Source organism: Octopus bimaculoides, chromosome 1 (genome assembly GCF_046866305.1).
Source record: "Octopus bimaculoides isolate indiv1 chromosome 1, ASM4686630v1, whole genome shotgun sequence".
Taxonomy (NCBI): Eukaryota; Metazoa; Mollusca; class Cephalopoda; order Octopoda; family Octopodidae; genus Octopus; species Octopus bimaculoides.
Window position 1 is genome coordinate 18,334,360 of NC_142928.1, and position 17,459 is coordinate 18,351,818.

Here is a 17,459-nt window from a genome sequence, read left to right on the forward strand (position 1 = left end):
GAGTGAGATCGTTGCCAGTGCCCCTGGACTGGCTTGTGCGGGTGGCACATAAAAGACACCATTTCGAGCGTGGCCGTTTTCGTGCGGGTGACACGTAAAAGCACCCACTACACTCTCTGAGTGGTTGGCGTTAGGAAGGGCATCCAGCTGTAGAAACTCTGCCAAATTAGATTGGAGCCTGGTGTTGCCATCCGGTTTCACCAGTCCTCAGTCAAATCGTCCAACCCATGCTAGCATGGAAAGCGGACGTTAAACGATGATGATGATGATGATGATGATGATATATATATATATATATATATATATATCTATTGGGACAAGCGAAAGCGAAACCGTCAATGGCACCTGTGCCCAGCATCACCTTCCTGGCACATGTAAAGACATTCGAGCAAGATCATTGCCAAGTGGCACGTAAAATACACCATTTTGAGCGTGGCCGTTGCCAGTACCACCCGACTGGCCTTCGTGCCGGTGGCACGTAAAAGCACCTACTACACTCTCGGAGTGGTTGGCGTTAGGAAGGGCATCCAGCTGCAGAAACTCTGCCAAATCAGATTGGAGCCTGGTGTAGCCACCTGGTTTCACCAGTCCTCAGTCAAATCGTCCAACCCATGCTAGCATGGAAAGCGGACGTTAAACGACGACGATGATGATAATGATGATGCTGATTGGCATTCATGCCAGTGGAACATTAAAAGCACCATCCAAGCGTGACCGTTGCCAGGGCTGCTGACTGGCTGCCATGCCGGTGGCACGTAAAAAGCACCATTCAAGCGTGATTGTTGACAGCGTTGCCTTACTGGCACATGTGCCGGGTGGCACGTGAAAAACAACATTTGAGCGTGGTCATTGCCAGTGCTGCCGGACTGACTTCCTCAGTCAAACTGTCTAACCCATGCCAGCATAGAAAGCAGATATTAAACAACGATGATGATATATATATATATATATATATATATATATATATATATATATATATATAATATTTCTAAATCTTTCAGAGAGATTTAAGCAGTAGTGGAGCGATAAAGTTGTAGTGTATTGTCAACTTAATGTGACAATCCCAATAAGGGAACACACTACTGCCGTTTAGCCCTAGGAAGCTGGACCGCTTCCTTTCACTATGATTATATAAGTTTGCGAGGGCTAAACAGGCTTCTTTAACCAGCTGGCAAGCTACTTCAGGCTGATGACGAGCAAAGACTCAGAAACATGTCCCTGAATGCTGGCTAGGCTGGGTGGAGGAGCTTGTCTCCCCCTCGCAAACTTAAGGACACAGTAATTGTGTCAAGGCCGAGAGGAAGCGGTCCAGCTTCCTCGGGCTAAACGGCAGTAGTGTGTTCCCTTATTGGGATTGTCACATTAAGTTGACAATACACTACAACTTTATATATATATATATATATATATACATATTAAATATATATATACACATGTGTGTGTGTATATATATACATATATATATATATATATATATATATATATATATATATATATATATATATATATATATATATATATATATATATAGATTCAAGGTGAATATGGTACTTAAGTTTAGGCACCAGAGTTAAGTATGGTATTATCCAAACAATTCCAAAATAAGGTGATTAAAATCAAAATAAGCGACAAGGATATCCAAACTTAATGCAGTACAATCATTTCATGTGACTCCATTTAATTAAGCAATGTGAACATTACATCAAATGTTTACGTTGCTTAATTAAATGGAGTCGCATGAAACGATCGTACTGCATTAACTTTGGCTATCCTTGTTGTTTATTTTGATTTTATATATATATATATATATATATATATATATGTGTGTGTGTGTGTATAATTTTATGCCCACTTTCTGTAGTATATACAAAATTGGAGCTGAACCAAATGGGGATAGAAATACAACATTCACTTTATTAGAACACACTAAACAGATCGTTTTCCTTCCTTCCCCTGTGTGTTTATGTATGTATTAACTCTCACCCAAAACACCGAATATATAATATTAATAGTAATTTAATTACAGTAGCAATAGAAAATTATATCACATCATATCACCACCTACTATAGAGGTAAAACATTACAGTAAAGACATATATTCTACTTTTGACTTCAGTAGATTTATAATCACTACTCTCATACTTGCTTGAGACACATATTCCTCGCATATCTGTTAATTTCTTCCTCTCCGTGGTCTTCTGTTAACTCTAAATACATGACTCTTGAGTTTAAAAAACAAATGGAGAGAGGGGTAGCTGTTGTTTTTGTTTTTCATTTTTTTAAATTTACAACTACACTCTCTGAGTGGTTGGCGTTAGGAAGGGCATCCAGCTGTAGAAACTCTGCCAAATCAGATTGGAGCCTGGTGTTGCCATCCGGTTTCACCAGTCCTCAGTCAAATCGTCCAACCCATGCTAGCATGGAAAGCAGACGTTAAACGATGATGATGATGATGATGATAACAACTGGCTGAAGTCATGGCAAATGAGAGGTGTCAGTGTCAAGCGTTTCAATCAATGTCACAAAATTACAGACACTTACAAAGTGGCAGGCAAGCTGGCAGAATCAATTAGCATGCCGGGCAAAATGCTTAGCAGCATTTCATCTGTTTTTATGTTCTGTGTTCAAATTCCACTGCAGTCGGCTTTCCCTTTCATCCTCTTCTTTTTTCTTTTTATAGTTTCAGCTCAGAGCTGCGGCCATGCTGATACACGGTACATGGAACTGTACCGAGTATGGTCTCACTACCCGGTAATAGTCACAGAGACTACAAGAAGTTATGGAATATACCCTGTTCGAGTCCTCAGCTGGCAACCAGGGGACAAGTATTTATGTTCGACATGGTGGAATGGGATTTCACTGCACAAAAAAAAACTATACTCCGAAGAGTACAGTAAAATCAGCTCCCGTTTGCCACTTTACAAGACTATCTCAGCAATGATCTTGTAAATCATGTTGTAAAGAAGTTGCGAAAGTACTAGGTCAATGTAATCAACTTATTACGAACACTTATTTTATTGTACTCATGTTAAGAGATCACTTAACTGTATAGATATTCAACCAGCACCAGTTCTACCAAGTCTCTTCTCTCAGAGCAGAAATGGCAATTTATACATGCCTTTTCCACAGAAGTATCAACAACAGAAAGGAAGGAACTGGGAGTTGAACCTATGGTAAACTCTGTATATACAGCAGCATCACACTACCAAATAGATTATTTCCTGTACAGCTATGATGTTGCAAATTTATTGAACAGGGATTTTTATGTTTGACGTCATTTTCCGGTAATGTGAGAGATCGAAGCTCTACTTATCAACAAGTCCTAAAGAAAAAGGCTATATGTAATTGATACGAGACACTCCAGAAGATGAGGAAAAGAAGAAACATCTACTTGACCATCATCATCAGCAACATAAGCAGCATAATCATCATTTAACATCTGCCTGCCTTGCTGGCATGGGTTGATCGCTTATAATTCAATTAACATCTAGGATGCATTATTGGAATATTAAATCGAATCTGTACTTAATTGATAGGCATCCTAACGATAGGCATCGACCCCAGAAAGATGAAAGGCAAAAATTTTCCTGGGTGGGATTTGAACTTGGAATGTAAAAGGCCTTAACTAATTATTGCAGATGTTCTGGTTCTGCCAACAGAAGTGAAAACCATTTACTGCTAATTCCTCAAACCAACATTAGTTTATATTGGTTATCTGTGATATTCTTTCACACTCCCAATAAATTCATCTATTTCATAACACGGATGGACACAAAAAGAATTTATTTTAATATTTAGAGAATGGACTAAGACTAGGATCAATAAAACAGAAATTAGATTAGTGGTGGAGAGGAGGGTAGCAGATTAGTGTATGAACGATAATAGTTAATATCACTGTCAATAAGGTTCTGTAACTAATACCTCCAACTATAAATAAGACTTAATACAAACCAAGAGTTCTATATGGTCATTCGATCAGCTAGAAATAACAGCTAAATCCCTTTCAAATCACCCCCTTATGTTTGAATTCCAAGTGAAGCCACTAAATATAAGAAAACACCCACTGAACATGATTCTATAAGTCGTCATGTCAGACAAAAGATGTTGAAGAAGGACAAAGAAGTCAAGCACCATTTATGATACCTCACTAATAAATAATATTAATATCCTCACAGCCGAAAATTCCATCCAATATGTTTGCTGTTGAAAATAGTATTTATTATTATTTCTAAGTTTTGTCATAGGGCCGGCAATTTTGAGTGGGGTGAGAAGTTGATTACACCGACCGCAGTGCTCAACTGGTACTTATTTTATCGACCCTGGAAAAATAAAAGGCAAAGTAGACCTCGGCGGAATTTGAACTCGGAATGTAAAAAGACGGAAGACTTAGCGAGCGCTAAGCATTTTGTCCGACACACTAACGATTCTACCAGCTCGCTTTCATAATAATAATAATAATAACAATAATGGTTTCAAATTTTGCCACAAGGGCAGCCATTTGAGAGAGGGTAAGTCGACTATATCGACCCCAGTGCGTAACTGATACTTGATTTATCGACCCCGAAAGGATGAAAGGCAAAGTCGACCTCGGCGGAATTTGAACTCAGAAGGTAGCGACGGGCGAAATATCGCTACGCATTTCGTCCATCGTGTTAACGATTCTGCCAGCTCGCCATAATAATAATAATAATAATAATAATAATAATAATAATAATAATAATAATAATGTAATGATGATGATGATATCGGCTCTCCTTCCCTTCACTGTTTCTCTCTAAAAAAAAAAATCGAAGCCAGGATTAGTAAAGGCTACAGGCACAAAACCACATATTTTGGATCGGGGTTACAATCAAATCCAGCACCTCGACTTTATCGATTTCGATGGATGAAAGACAAATTTTACCTAAACCAGATTTGAACTCCTCAAACATAAAGGAACCAAAACTGTAAGATAGGCATCGTCCTCAATCTTTCATTTCAAGTTCTTTAACTACTTTACACAAGTACTCGCTCTCAAGAGTACATATACCCCTTTGTCAAATATGTGTCAGTGTGCACTTGGGTAAGTAATTAACTGCAACCTTAGAACCAAAGCAAAATTGTTTCGTTCTTTGGGGGCGGGGTTTCAGAATTACATGTTATTTTTCTTGGGTTAGAAATTATGATTTAAAAAAAAAACAGGCTATATTTGGCCAATATAAACACCGTATTCAATTTTATTTTCATTGATTACTTTATATATATGTGTGTGTGTGTGGTGTATTTATATATATATACATATATATGTGTGTGTGAGAGAGAGAGAGAGAGAGAGAGAGAGAGAGAGAGACAGAGAGATGGGGAGAGAGAGCAATCGTAGATATACAACTAAAAATTTCCATACATAAAACATATAACTGAATAAACTAATATGGAATGTGTACACTTGTGTTTTAAATAGCCACTGTGTGTCTACGATAATAACCTGTATCATAGGTTCAAGGCCATAAATTAAGAGGGAGTACAGTCGATTATATATATATCTATCCCGAAAATATGAATGGCAAAGTTTGACGTAAGCAGGATTTGAACTCAAAACGTAAAGAGGCGTTACATATCTTAGTTTCAACATTCGATTGCAGATCAAATCGGGTGCAGGGATTGAGGGGGGGGGGGGGGTAACATCAAAAATTCGCTTCGTAATTTGATGCTGTGCGGTACCTTATGTAAGTAGTTCTACTAAAGCTTCGAGCAGACCAAAATTGTGTACGTAAAAATTGGTAGACGGAAACTTAAGTGGAAGCACGTCGGTGGCACCGTTCCTATTCTTGGGGTAGACTGAATTCGTTACTAGATTTAATACTCCCACCTGAGTAGTAGAATCTGTTCCGTTGCAAGCATTCGGGCCAGATGTCCGGTTCCCCTACCTCCCATCAGGAACGGAGACTCCAAAAGCGCTATGGGCAACGTTCTACTTCTAAACCTTAAAAAGAATCGCATAAAAAAAATTCGCAGAAAGAAAGGGCATGAAGAAACAACTGTAAAAGTTTACTTGAATGTGGATATATCACTAAGTGTTGCAACATGGATGAAAAAAACCATTGAACGAGGTACACACACACACACAGTGAAAGAGAGAAATATAAGTAGATAAACAGACAGAAGTGAGAGTTGTGTCAATCTGCCACACTTCATTCATCATGAGGACATACAAGTGGGGTGATGTCCTCAATAAAGATTTTGGAAAGTCCCATTGAGTAATCGAGGTAAGAGTGGTGTTGACTATGATGTTGGGAGTGGTAGCAGTGGTGGTGGACAGGTAAGTGCCTGAAAAAAGGTGTGTAGTAGAATGTTGGTGACAAATGTAAAGGTGGTGTGATTAGTGGGCGGTCAGGTAGGACATGGTAAAATTATAGGCACGATATGATGGTTATTTTGGATCTGTAATGGATCAGTTCCACATGAATCCAGTCATTGTTTGTTGATACACATACAATCACATCAAACCAGAAAGAGAGCCCTGAAACCGTCACTGGAATTACTAGAAATAATAGCCAAATTAATCTTTAATCACAGATTATGTGGGTCTCAAAAAAAAAAGAATCTTTTTATGAAAAACAGGATGCTCATGGATGGAATGCTTTTGATCTTAAGCCTCCTGGAGCTAAATAACATCAACACAATGTATTTGGAAGTTGGAGTGGTAGTAGTACACTATGCATATTTGTGTGATATGACAATTTATCAGCTTCGAATAAATGGGATGCACATGTTTAGCGCGCACTTACCACTAGAGATGACTCGTTTAATACAGAGCAGAGTTTGGTGTTTTTGTTGCAAAACACGATCTCTTAGATTGAACAGAGCCACGATCAAAAGGCGTTACAATTATGATCATCCTATTGTCTTTAAAGCATAGTTTACCCCTGACTATATTATCCTTTCGGTCATTTATATGTATTTTTTTTAAAGAGAGAGCGGTCTGAGGGAGAATTAGCTGCTATTTTTGTAGGTCTAGTGACCTGATAGTGGCTCTCCATTGGATCGACATCGACAGAGTTAAAGATCCAGGTAATTCTCTGAATGTTTGTGCAAGTACTATTCTACAGACTGATGCTACCATAAAGTTTCATTGCAATCACAAATGATATAAGTATCAATACACCTTAAACATACATTATATATATAAGCAATATACATATTAGAATACAGTATGATGCAATTAGCAGATTTGTTATAACTGTAACATGGAGCCAACATACATATACATGCACACACACACATATTATATATATATATATATATATATATATATATATATATATATATATATATATATATATATATATATATATATATATATATATAGTGTGTGTGTGTGTTAATGTTTACTTGGATGTATCTATCAAAAAAAGATATACGTGTCTATCAACATTAAACATGTCAGTCTACTATATAGTATGTGGAGAACAGTTTATTAAGCATTAGTACACTCATTGATATAATCAAAACAAGCACAGGTTGTTACATTTACAATCAGTATACACAAAACACTACATAAGGTAATCGAAATGTCGAATGGCAGATTGATCCCCGATATTGTAACCACCGTGTGTTACTGAGTGATGTGGTGTGGTGTGGTGTGGTGTGGTGTGTGTTTATGTGCGTGTGTGAAACGCAAGAAGGAGCAATCACAACGGTACCGTAATGTCAATGACGGACAACAATACTACAAGGACTTACCATCAAGACCATTTAGCAAGACATTGTCGAGATCGGACGATGTAGTAAGGTCCGGCCCTAAATCGGGCAAAGAATCCGAAGAGATGTATAACCACCTCTGCGAGTCTGCCATCTTTGTTGTTCAGTGAAGCTTCAACTAACGCCACGAGACGTCAGCCAATCAACACACGTCTTTACCATCGGATGATATTTCGTCATCACAGCTGCCGCTCTTGTTTCTACCACTGCCCCTGCTGCCGCGGCTCTCTCTCTCTCTCTCTCTCTCTCTTTTTCGCTCTCTCTCATTTTCGCTCTCTTCCTCTCATTTTCTCTCTCTCTGTCTCACTCTTTTTTCCTCTTCCCTGTTTTATTCGTATATATATTTATATACATTCTTATATATATAACATATATATATAATTTATAAGTGTGTGATAGAAATAGCTCTAGATATCATTACATATGTGTGTTTATAGCTGTGTATAGTGTATATAAATGTGTGTGACTGTGTGCGCGTGTGAGTGTATATATATATGTGTGTGTGTGTGTTAACTCCCACCACACCTTGGAGCTATTGGTAACAACCCGTTAACGACTTGCTATCGTCACTTCCGCTCCGGTTACGTTTTATCCCGTTGCGCGGGTTTTGTCTCCCGTAAATATTGATTTACTTTGAGCTGACATAAAGCCAATCATATTATACAGTCATGTAGTCAAAGCCAGTTATATTATCGGTGCTTATTCCATTGGTACCAGGCAAATAAAAGACAATGTCATCTCCAGTTAGACTGAATTCCAAACCGAGAGTAGCTAAACTAAATATTAAGTTATCTAGTGTGATGATGATACAACTGAGATGGAAGTGGTCCTAAACAGGTTCCATTTATGAGTGAACAACTGATGTGAAAGTGAATGAGCCATAGGAACTGGTAGGCGAGTGAATGACGGGAATAAAACCTGGGTGATGATATTTTTGTGCTATGTGTTTCCTTTGCATCCATAATCAAATTTATGACCCCTAAATCAGAAACATTGGAGGAAGGGGATTGTTGGTTTTATTGGCCAGAATATGGTTCTGAGGTTAATAAAACAACTTAATTCATCATTTTCCAAAGAGATGACACCCCAAATAGTTTCCGGTTGGGTATGAAGTTTGAACCGACATACCGCATTCTTGAGCTCAAATCTTTACCGTTTCTGTTATCCATCGAGCCCATTTTAATACTGGTTTCTAACTTAGATACAAAGCCACATCTTGTGGGAAGACTACACTCGAACAAATCGGTCACAGTGCTTGGCTAATATTTATTTTATTGATTTTAAAAGGCAAAGTTCACCTTCTGTGGGATTTGAATGTAAAGTAATGTTACTAACTACCATAAGATGTTTTGTCCATCGCTCCAACGTTCGATCGTCGATTACTCATCAAACATCATAATGAGTAGGCGGATTTAAAATTAAACGGGCGCTATTTAATTTTTCCAATAACAAAAGCAAGCAGTCTATATTTACTTAGATCAGGGCTGGCCAACCTGAGGCCCGCGGCTCGCAGACTTCTATCTTGCGGCCCGCTTGATACTTTCTTGAAATGGATTTATTTAAACAAACATTTAAAAAAAATTTTCAGAAATTAAAGATCGTAATGAAAAGTAAAAAAGAAAGATATTACTGTTTTTGCAACGATAATACTTCATGTTGAATCAACGATCACTCATTCATTATTGTAATAATAGCATGAGAAAGCAAAACGCTTTCAATTCTGTCAGTATACAAGCGGCCCTCAAAAAAACTTTCTGTGAAAAAAGTGGCCCGCAATGTTATTCGAGTTGGCCAGGCCTGCTTTAGACCGTTTCATATAATTGGTTTTGTATGAAACCTACGTACGAAGGAAACATCCGACAGTTTGGAATCAGTTATAAGGTGTTATAAGTTTGTGATGTACTTATAAATCAATTATAAGTGCATTACTTAGATAAGAACACATTACAGACAGAATGAAAGCTGAAGGATACCTGTCGTTAGAACTCAGGACACATAAAAACTTTATCACTGTGGACGAAATCTTGCAGAGTGCTTTGATTGTATGTCAGTCGTAAAGCATTCTGGAAAAAGTATATGTAACATCAGAACTGATATAATAAGGAGCAAACGTATCTAATAGCAAAACGCAACCAAATGCTGGCTATCCTTCCCACAAAGATCAAAAGAGTCGAATCCGACAGTGGGTGCACACAAACGTTTTCATAACGTTTGAACCGACATACCACATTCAAAATGAGAATGGAACTAGATGAGAATAATTATTGAAGTGTTCATAAAAACACTATAATGGTTACAGATTCAGTAATTATTACCGTTGTAAGGAAAACAGATTAATTAGGTTGTGTACATGATAGACATAGCTAAGCACTAATTCATAAAATATATTTTCTGTGTCAACTGTTTTAACCAGGTAAAATGGTGAGATAAATAGAAAATATTATATCAAACTAGACAACACAAGTGGGAGTATAAATTTTGGTTTCAGATTTTGGTACACAGCCAGTAATTTCAGGAGAGTAGGGAAAGTCAATTCCAGTGCTCAATTAAGGTGAAAGCCAAAGTGGGATTTGAACTCAGAACATAAAGTCAGACTAAATGCTACTGAGTATTTTGCGTGGCATGCTAACAATTTTGCCAGCTCGCTGCCTTAGGAAATATAGATATTTGTTTCAAATTTTGGCACAAGGCCAGCAATTTTGAGGAAGGGGATAAGTCAATTGCAGCTACCCCAGTGCTCAACTGGTACTTATTTTATCGATCCCAAAAGGATGGAAGGCTAGGTTGACCTTAGCAGAATTTGAACTCAGAATGCAAAAATGGATGAAATGCCACTAAGCATTTTGCCTGGCATGCTAATGATTCTGCTAGTTTGCCTTCTTCAAGAACACAACGCTTTGCCTGGTTCAGGAATCAAACACAAGTCCTTATAATCATGATCCCAACACCATACTCTCTTGGCTACACATGTTCATGTAAGAAGTATAAATTTTACTTAACTAGTGTGCTGCTGTTTTTTGTTGGGTATCTAGGACCACATTATCTAATTTGCATTTTCTGTTTCTCAAGACTGGTTTTGAGATGAAATTTTGCTGCTATTTTTACATATTGAATAACCACATTGTGAAGGCTGGTGTTTCAGATCAGACTGTCAATAAGTCATGTATGTTAAGTTACATGACAGGCAGTATCTTGTCAGTCATCTAGTCCCACTTCTGATAAACTGGTGCTTTAAAAAAAAATCTCAAAGGTTAGTTACTTAGGGGCACCATTCACCTGAAAGACAATAGTGAAATTAATGTTAACATATTTAATGTGGTAAGTGCAAAAAATCTAATGAAAATGTGTATGATGAGAAAAGGATATTTGCTAAATTTTCACAATGATTAAAATAATATTAATCATTGAGATAATGTCTTTTTCCTTACTAATTAGATTTGTAATGCTCCTTATATTAAATATAATTAACACTTTCTATAAATAGTTACCATTGGAAAATATAAAGCCAGTCAATTGGCATAGCCATTAGAACATCAAATAGAATTCATTGTAATATATGTTGAGGCTTTAAGGCAGCGAGCTGGCAGAATCGTTAGCATGCCGGGCAAAATGCTTAGCAGTATTTTGTCTGCCTTTACGTTCTGAGTTCAAATTCAGCCGAGGTTGACTTTGCCTTTCAACCTACCAGGGTCAATAAGTTAAGTACCAGTTGTATACTGGGGTCGATCTAATCGATTGGCCCTTCCCCGAAAATTTCAGACCTTGTGCCTAGAGTAGAAAAGAATATTTGTTGGGGCCCTGTGTTGTGAGTAAAAATCCTGCCATGGTCAACTTTACCATTCATCCCTTCTGCAGTCAATAAAGTGCTAGTACACCTCTCTCTCACCTGCTGACAGATCCTGGTTGTTCTGTGAGGTCAAAAGTGGGAGAATCAAGAGGAAATGTGTCTGCTCACAATTCCATTGACACCCAATACCATTAACAAACACATGCCACTTGCTTATATTAAGTCATCGACAATGAGCAACTGCCGTAAAAAGTTTGCTTCCCAACCACTTGGTTCCGGGTTCAGTCCCACTGCATAGTACCTTAGGTTCCAGTTTGCACCAGGTTCCAGTCCATTTTGGTTTGGTTTCTACAGCTAGATGCCCTTCCTAACACCAACCACTTTATAGACTGTACCAAGTGCTTTTTATGTGGCATCAGTATCTGTGTTTTTCACATGGCACCATGGTTTTAGGATACTAATTCTGTTGTGGAGGATGAGTGTTCTTGAGTACAGCAACACACCATATATCTTGGCTATATAAGATATTCAGAGGATGAGGGACAATGCAAAATGATCTTCAGAGATTGCTGAGATTGATGTTGTTTGAGCATCTGTTGGAAAAATAGTTGAAGAAAGTGTTTATTGTAGGATCTTCAAGATTAACGTGATGGAAAGAGACGTGGGTGAGCTTAGGTGAAGGAAATATTTAAATAGACACACGTACACACACACACACACATAAACATACATACATATATACATGAACAAAATATTGGACTGACTCCTGTGCAGGTGGCACATAAAAAATACCATTTGAGCGTGGCCATTGCCAGTACTGCTGGACTGGCCCTTGTGCCGGTGGCAAGTAAAAAGCACCCACTACACTCTCGGAGTGGTTAGCATAAAAAAGGGCATCCAGCTGTAGAAACTGCCAGATCAGATTGGAGTGTGGTGTAGCCATTTGGTTCACCAGTCCCCAGTCAAATCGCCCAACCCATGCTAGCATGGAAAGTGGACGTTAAATGATGATGATGATACATACATACATACATGATGGTCTAACTGTGGATATGTTAACTACCTTGTGGTTTTTGTGCTGGAGATAAAAGGTTTTCTTCAGGATGTCAAAAAATGTTTTTGGAATGTCATTTTTAATTAGCATTGAGAATGGAGAATTATACCAAGTTACATTATGTTTCCTAGACCTTATCTTATTGTTTTCAGTGATATTCAGGTGATGGTTATCCGAGATACAGTCGTTGTTTTTGTAATTAATATTGGTTTCCATAGGGTGTATATTTACATTGATACAATTTATATAATCCAAATGGTTCATTCTGGAGTTGGACATTTCCCTTTGACTGGTGGTGTTTGACATTGGTATTATTAGTTTTTCTGTTATGATTACTGGTTAAGTCTGTTCTGAAACTAACTATTCCTTGTGGGTTAGTTACAGTGTTTGTTCCTTTTCTATGGTCCTTCCTATCTAGAGTCTCACCCATTATATTATTCTTATCAAGGTGGCAAGCAGGCAGAAACTTTAGCACGCCAGACGAAATGCTGGATAGACAGTGTATGCAATAGAAGGCCGTATGTGTTTCAGTAAGACTCTGCACTATCACACATGGCTCTAGTAACAGGAATGGATGGCTGAAAATTTTTATGATCACATAACCCCTAACATTTGGCTTCCTAATTCCCCAGATCTCAATCCATTGGACTATCACATGTGGAGCGTTGTTGAGAGAGAGGTCAATGAACATGCCCATAACATCAAAGATTCTTTGAAAGCTACCATAGTCAGAGTAATGTTCAAAATGAACCAGGACCACTTGATTCGAGTATGTAGATGGTTTAGATCTCATATAGAAGCAGTTGTTGAAGCTGAAGGTGGCTTTATTGGATAACATTATAGAAAAGAAGGTTCATTTTTATCTGCACAGCATTTTTTGATAAATAAAGTTACTATCTGTTTTCTTTATAAACATAAATCTGTCCTCAAATATCTTATACACCCTGTATATATATCCTTTGTACTGTAGGCACAAGGCCTGTAATTTGGTGGGAAGGGCCAATCGATTACATTAATCTTAGTACTTGATTGGTATTTATTTCATTGACCGCTGAAAGGATGAAAGGTAAGGTTAACCTTGGTGACATTTGAACTCAGAATGTAAAGACATGAAATGGTACAAAGCATTTTGCCTGGTGTGCTAAGGATTTTGCCAGCTTGCCTTTATATACATACACACACACACACACACAACATCACAACATTTCTGTCTACCAAATCTACTCATAAAGCTTTAATTGGTATGGGGCTATAGTAGAAGACACTTGCCCAAGGTGCCAGACTGTGAGAGTAAACCTGAAAGCCATGTGGTTGGGAAGCAAATTTCTCAACCACACACCTACAGCTGCACTTATATGTTGAAACTGTTAATTATCCTGCATCTGTATGCTGAAGGTATTATCTTGAATATTGAAACTATTAACTGACCTCAACCCAAATGATGTTAATTTGGTCTTAATCAGAAAATGAGAACATATTGAAAGAAACTGCTGATTGGAAGGGACACAAAAACAGCCTTCCCTAAAGACATATCAATGAACTCTAGACAGACAGTGCCAGCAACGATATCTGGTGTTTAGGAAAACTTCCCAACCAACCAACCAACCAGATAAACTGCAGTAATAGTTAAAAGTTATTTATTGTAGAATGAATAAAGTTCAGTTAATAGAATACCTTCCAAAACATTGATTTAATTATATGTTATATTCTTCTGAAGCAGTATCACAATGCAGATACATTGCGAAGGACAAATTAACTACAGTATTTGTCCAGTGATAATATCCCTTAAGGATGCATTGTTTAAAAACACCAAAATATATCAGTAGCAGATGAAAACCATTCAACCAGACAGTTAAAAGCAACACCATTGATTTTTCAGTCACTGTTTTTCTATATGAGTAGTAATGAATTATGTCATAGCATGTGGCACTGGCAGTGGATACATGCTGCTGACAAAGCCTGAGGTAGAAATACTTGTCTAACATTATCACTGTCCACACTGGACAATTTTCATCTACAACTGATATATTTTTGTTTTTAAACCATAAGGGACATTACCCTGGATGAATACTGCATTTAATTTGCATTTTTATTATGATGTTACAAACATGGCTATTGTTATAATTAGTCAGAATGTCTCTAAAATAGACAGGTCATTGTGTTGTACCTGTGGCACTTAACATCATGTATCAATTTCACTGATGGGATTTAAGAGGAACGAAAAAGTTTAATGGTTTGGAGTAGGGAGAGCATCCAGTTCCAATACAAATGCATTAACAAGGCTTCTTGTCCATACAAGCATTAAAAAACACGTGCAAATTGAAAGGTGCTGCCAGTAAGGTGAAAGTTAGTCAAGTGTACAGTGATGAATTTAATGTATAGGTAGACGTTCACCAACCCTCAATTCTCAGTCCCCTCTTATTCATCACTGTCCTTCACACCATAACAGAGTAATTTAAGATCAACTGTCATTGGGAACTACTATATGCTGATGATCTTACTCTTGGAGCAAAATCTGTAACACAATTAGAAAAGAAATTGCAGGTGTGGAAGCAAAACCTAGAATCTAAAGATCTTAATATTAACTTAGCAAAGAGTAAGGTTCTAGTAAGCAAGAAAACAGACAGGACACTACCCACCTTAGATAAATGGCTTGATTGATATATAGGAAAGGTGTAGTTAGTAATCCCATACACTGTACCTAGTGCAAGCTATGGACACACACGAGGTGCAGTGGAATTGCAGGAAGGTTAATGGAGAGAGCAGTCTTTGTTTGTGGAAGATGCACAATTGCCATAAAGTCTGTGGTCACATGAGAAATTGATTTTCTCAAATGTTCTGGAGGTACTAGATTGCTTCTGTTATCTACATGACCTAATTAGCAGTGGAGGATGTTCTGAAAGTGTAGTCACTAGAATAAGAGTAGGATAAAGTTCTGAGCTATAGCATCTGTAGGTAACAAAAGGTCCCTCTCTACAAGTGAAAGGCAGATTGTATGATGCTTGTGTATGTACAGTGATGCTACATGGTAATGAGACATGGACGCTGAACACAGAAGACATGCAAAGACTTGAGAGGAATGGAAAAAATATGCTCTACTGGATGTGCAATACTCTTGGAGTGGTTGGCGTTAGGAAGGGCATCCAGCTGTAGAAACTCTGCCAAATCAGATTGGAGCTTGGTGCAGCCATCTGGTTCGCCAGTCCTCAGTCAAATCGTCCAACCACCCATGCTAGCATGGAAAGCGGACGTTAAACAATGATGATGATGATGTATGTCAAAGTGCAAATGCATTGAAAGAAAAATTAGGTATTAGAGGAATCAGATGTAGCATACAAGAGAGAAGATTGCATTGGTTTGATTATGAATATGGATGAGGGCAGTTGCATAAAGAAGTGCCAGTCACTTGAAGTGGAGGGAAGTTATAGAAATGGGAGACCCAGGAAGACATAGGATGAAGTATTGAAGGCTGATCTCAAGATGTTGAGTCCTAAAGAGATGACAAAGGACTGGCATCTTGCTGTGCTCAAGAAGCCCTGCCCATCACAGCAAAAATGATATCATCCTATAACCCACATATGCTTGTATGTTTGAAGCTGTGTCCCCACTCTTTCCCTGACATGTCAAACATACCTTCTCCACCCATACAATTGCCTCCTGTCACTGCCCTTTTAGCCATTACACACCATTCTACCCTGCTGTCATTCTCAATATCTTCCTTTATCTACCACCATAACTCACCTACTGTAAGCCCCTTATATATCCCAGCCTCTCCCTCTCCACAGCTCTTACACCTTGTTCTACTACTTTCCAGAATCACTCCAATATTTATCAACTCACACCATTGTTTTTCACTCACTACTGTTTATTCGCCTCACACTTATAAAAGTATTCACTCATCCCCTTTCATGCTCCTTGTTAAGTTTGCTCTAGTACCCCATCACTACCTTCTTATTACCTTCTCTATAGGAAGACACCTGTTCTTATCCCTCAATCATACTTTAACCTTTCACCCTCTGGCATACAGCCACTCATCTCCACTTTCCCCTCCCAAATACTTAGTAGTAGGAGCCTTTTCCTCGTCTTGAAAATTACAAGACAGCCTCACTAGGATTAGTGGCACACGTAAGGCACCCAGTACAATCTGTGAAGTGGTTGGTCTCAGGAAGGGCATACAGCTGTAAAATCCATGCCAAAGATGACAATGAAACTCACCAGTTCCATCAAACCATTCTACCTATGCCAGCATGGAAAGCAGACATCAAATGATTATATCCATGTAATTTCAAAGTTCTTAGAAGTTGAGCATTAATGGTCACTGAGTGAAAATTCGTTGATTTTTCAGTTGTAATGCTTACAAGTTAGAAGAAAGAAAAACTTTGGAAACAACAGCATCGCAAACGGCTGCAGCCTTAGAGAGAATTAGGGAGGTCTAGTAGAGTGTCTGATGTGACACACTAATAAGTTCAGAAAGGCAGCAATTAATGTAATAGTGGTGGTAGAAGTGCACTGGTGAGGGTTAATCAGGCTAGAGGTCATTTACTTTTAATATTGCTTACATAGTGTTTTGTCTTATAAGCGTCAGCAACAATTTAAGGTAGCTGAAGTATCTTCAAACATGGTACCTGTTCAGACATCAAGTATTTGAAGGCAGCATGGCTTTACCTATGGTGATGAATAATAGGAAACATGAGATGTGTTCTTTGTTCACCATCATTCAATATCTTTTTCCATGCTGGCATGGGTATATTTCTGTGGCACCAGCACAAGTGAGGTCACCCATTTTGTGTATGTGCATATATTCAATTTACATACATTCATAATAAACATTGTGCAACACATGAAGAAAAAAAAAAAAAAACAACATCAGAAACAATA

At 38.0% G+C, this 17,459-nt stretch overlaps 1 protein-coding gene across 2 annotated transcripts in view; it reads right to left on the minus strand.

The window, feature by feature from the left end:
- Nucleotides 1-7,848, minus strand: part of LOC106873465 (sterol regulatory element-binding protein 1) — a 94,588-nt gene extending 86,740 nt beyond the window's left edge. For both annotated transcript variants that reach the window (XM_089348813.1, XM_089348808.1), the window contains exon 1: nt 7,723-7,848. In XM_089348813.1, coding sequence (XP_089204939.1) covers nt 7,723-7,834 — 112 coding nt within the window. In that variant the 5' untranslated portion in view covers nt 7,835-7,848. The remainder of the gene's footprint in view (nt 1-7,722) is intronic.
- Between the last annotated feature and the right edge of the window lie 9,611 nt (nt 7,849-17,459).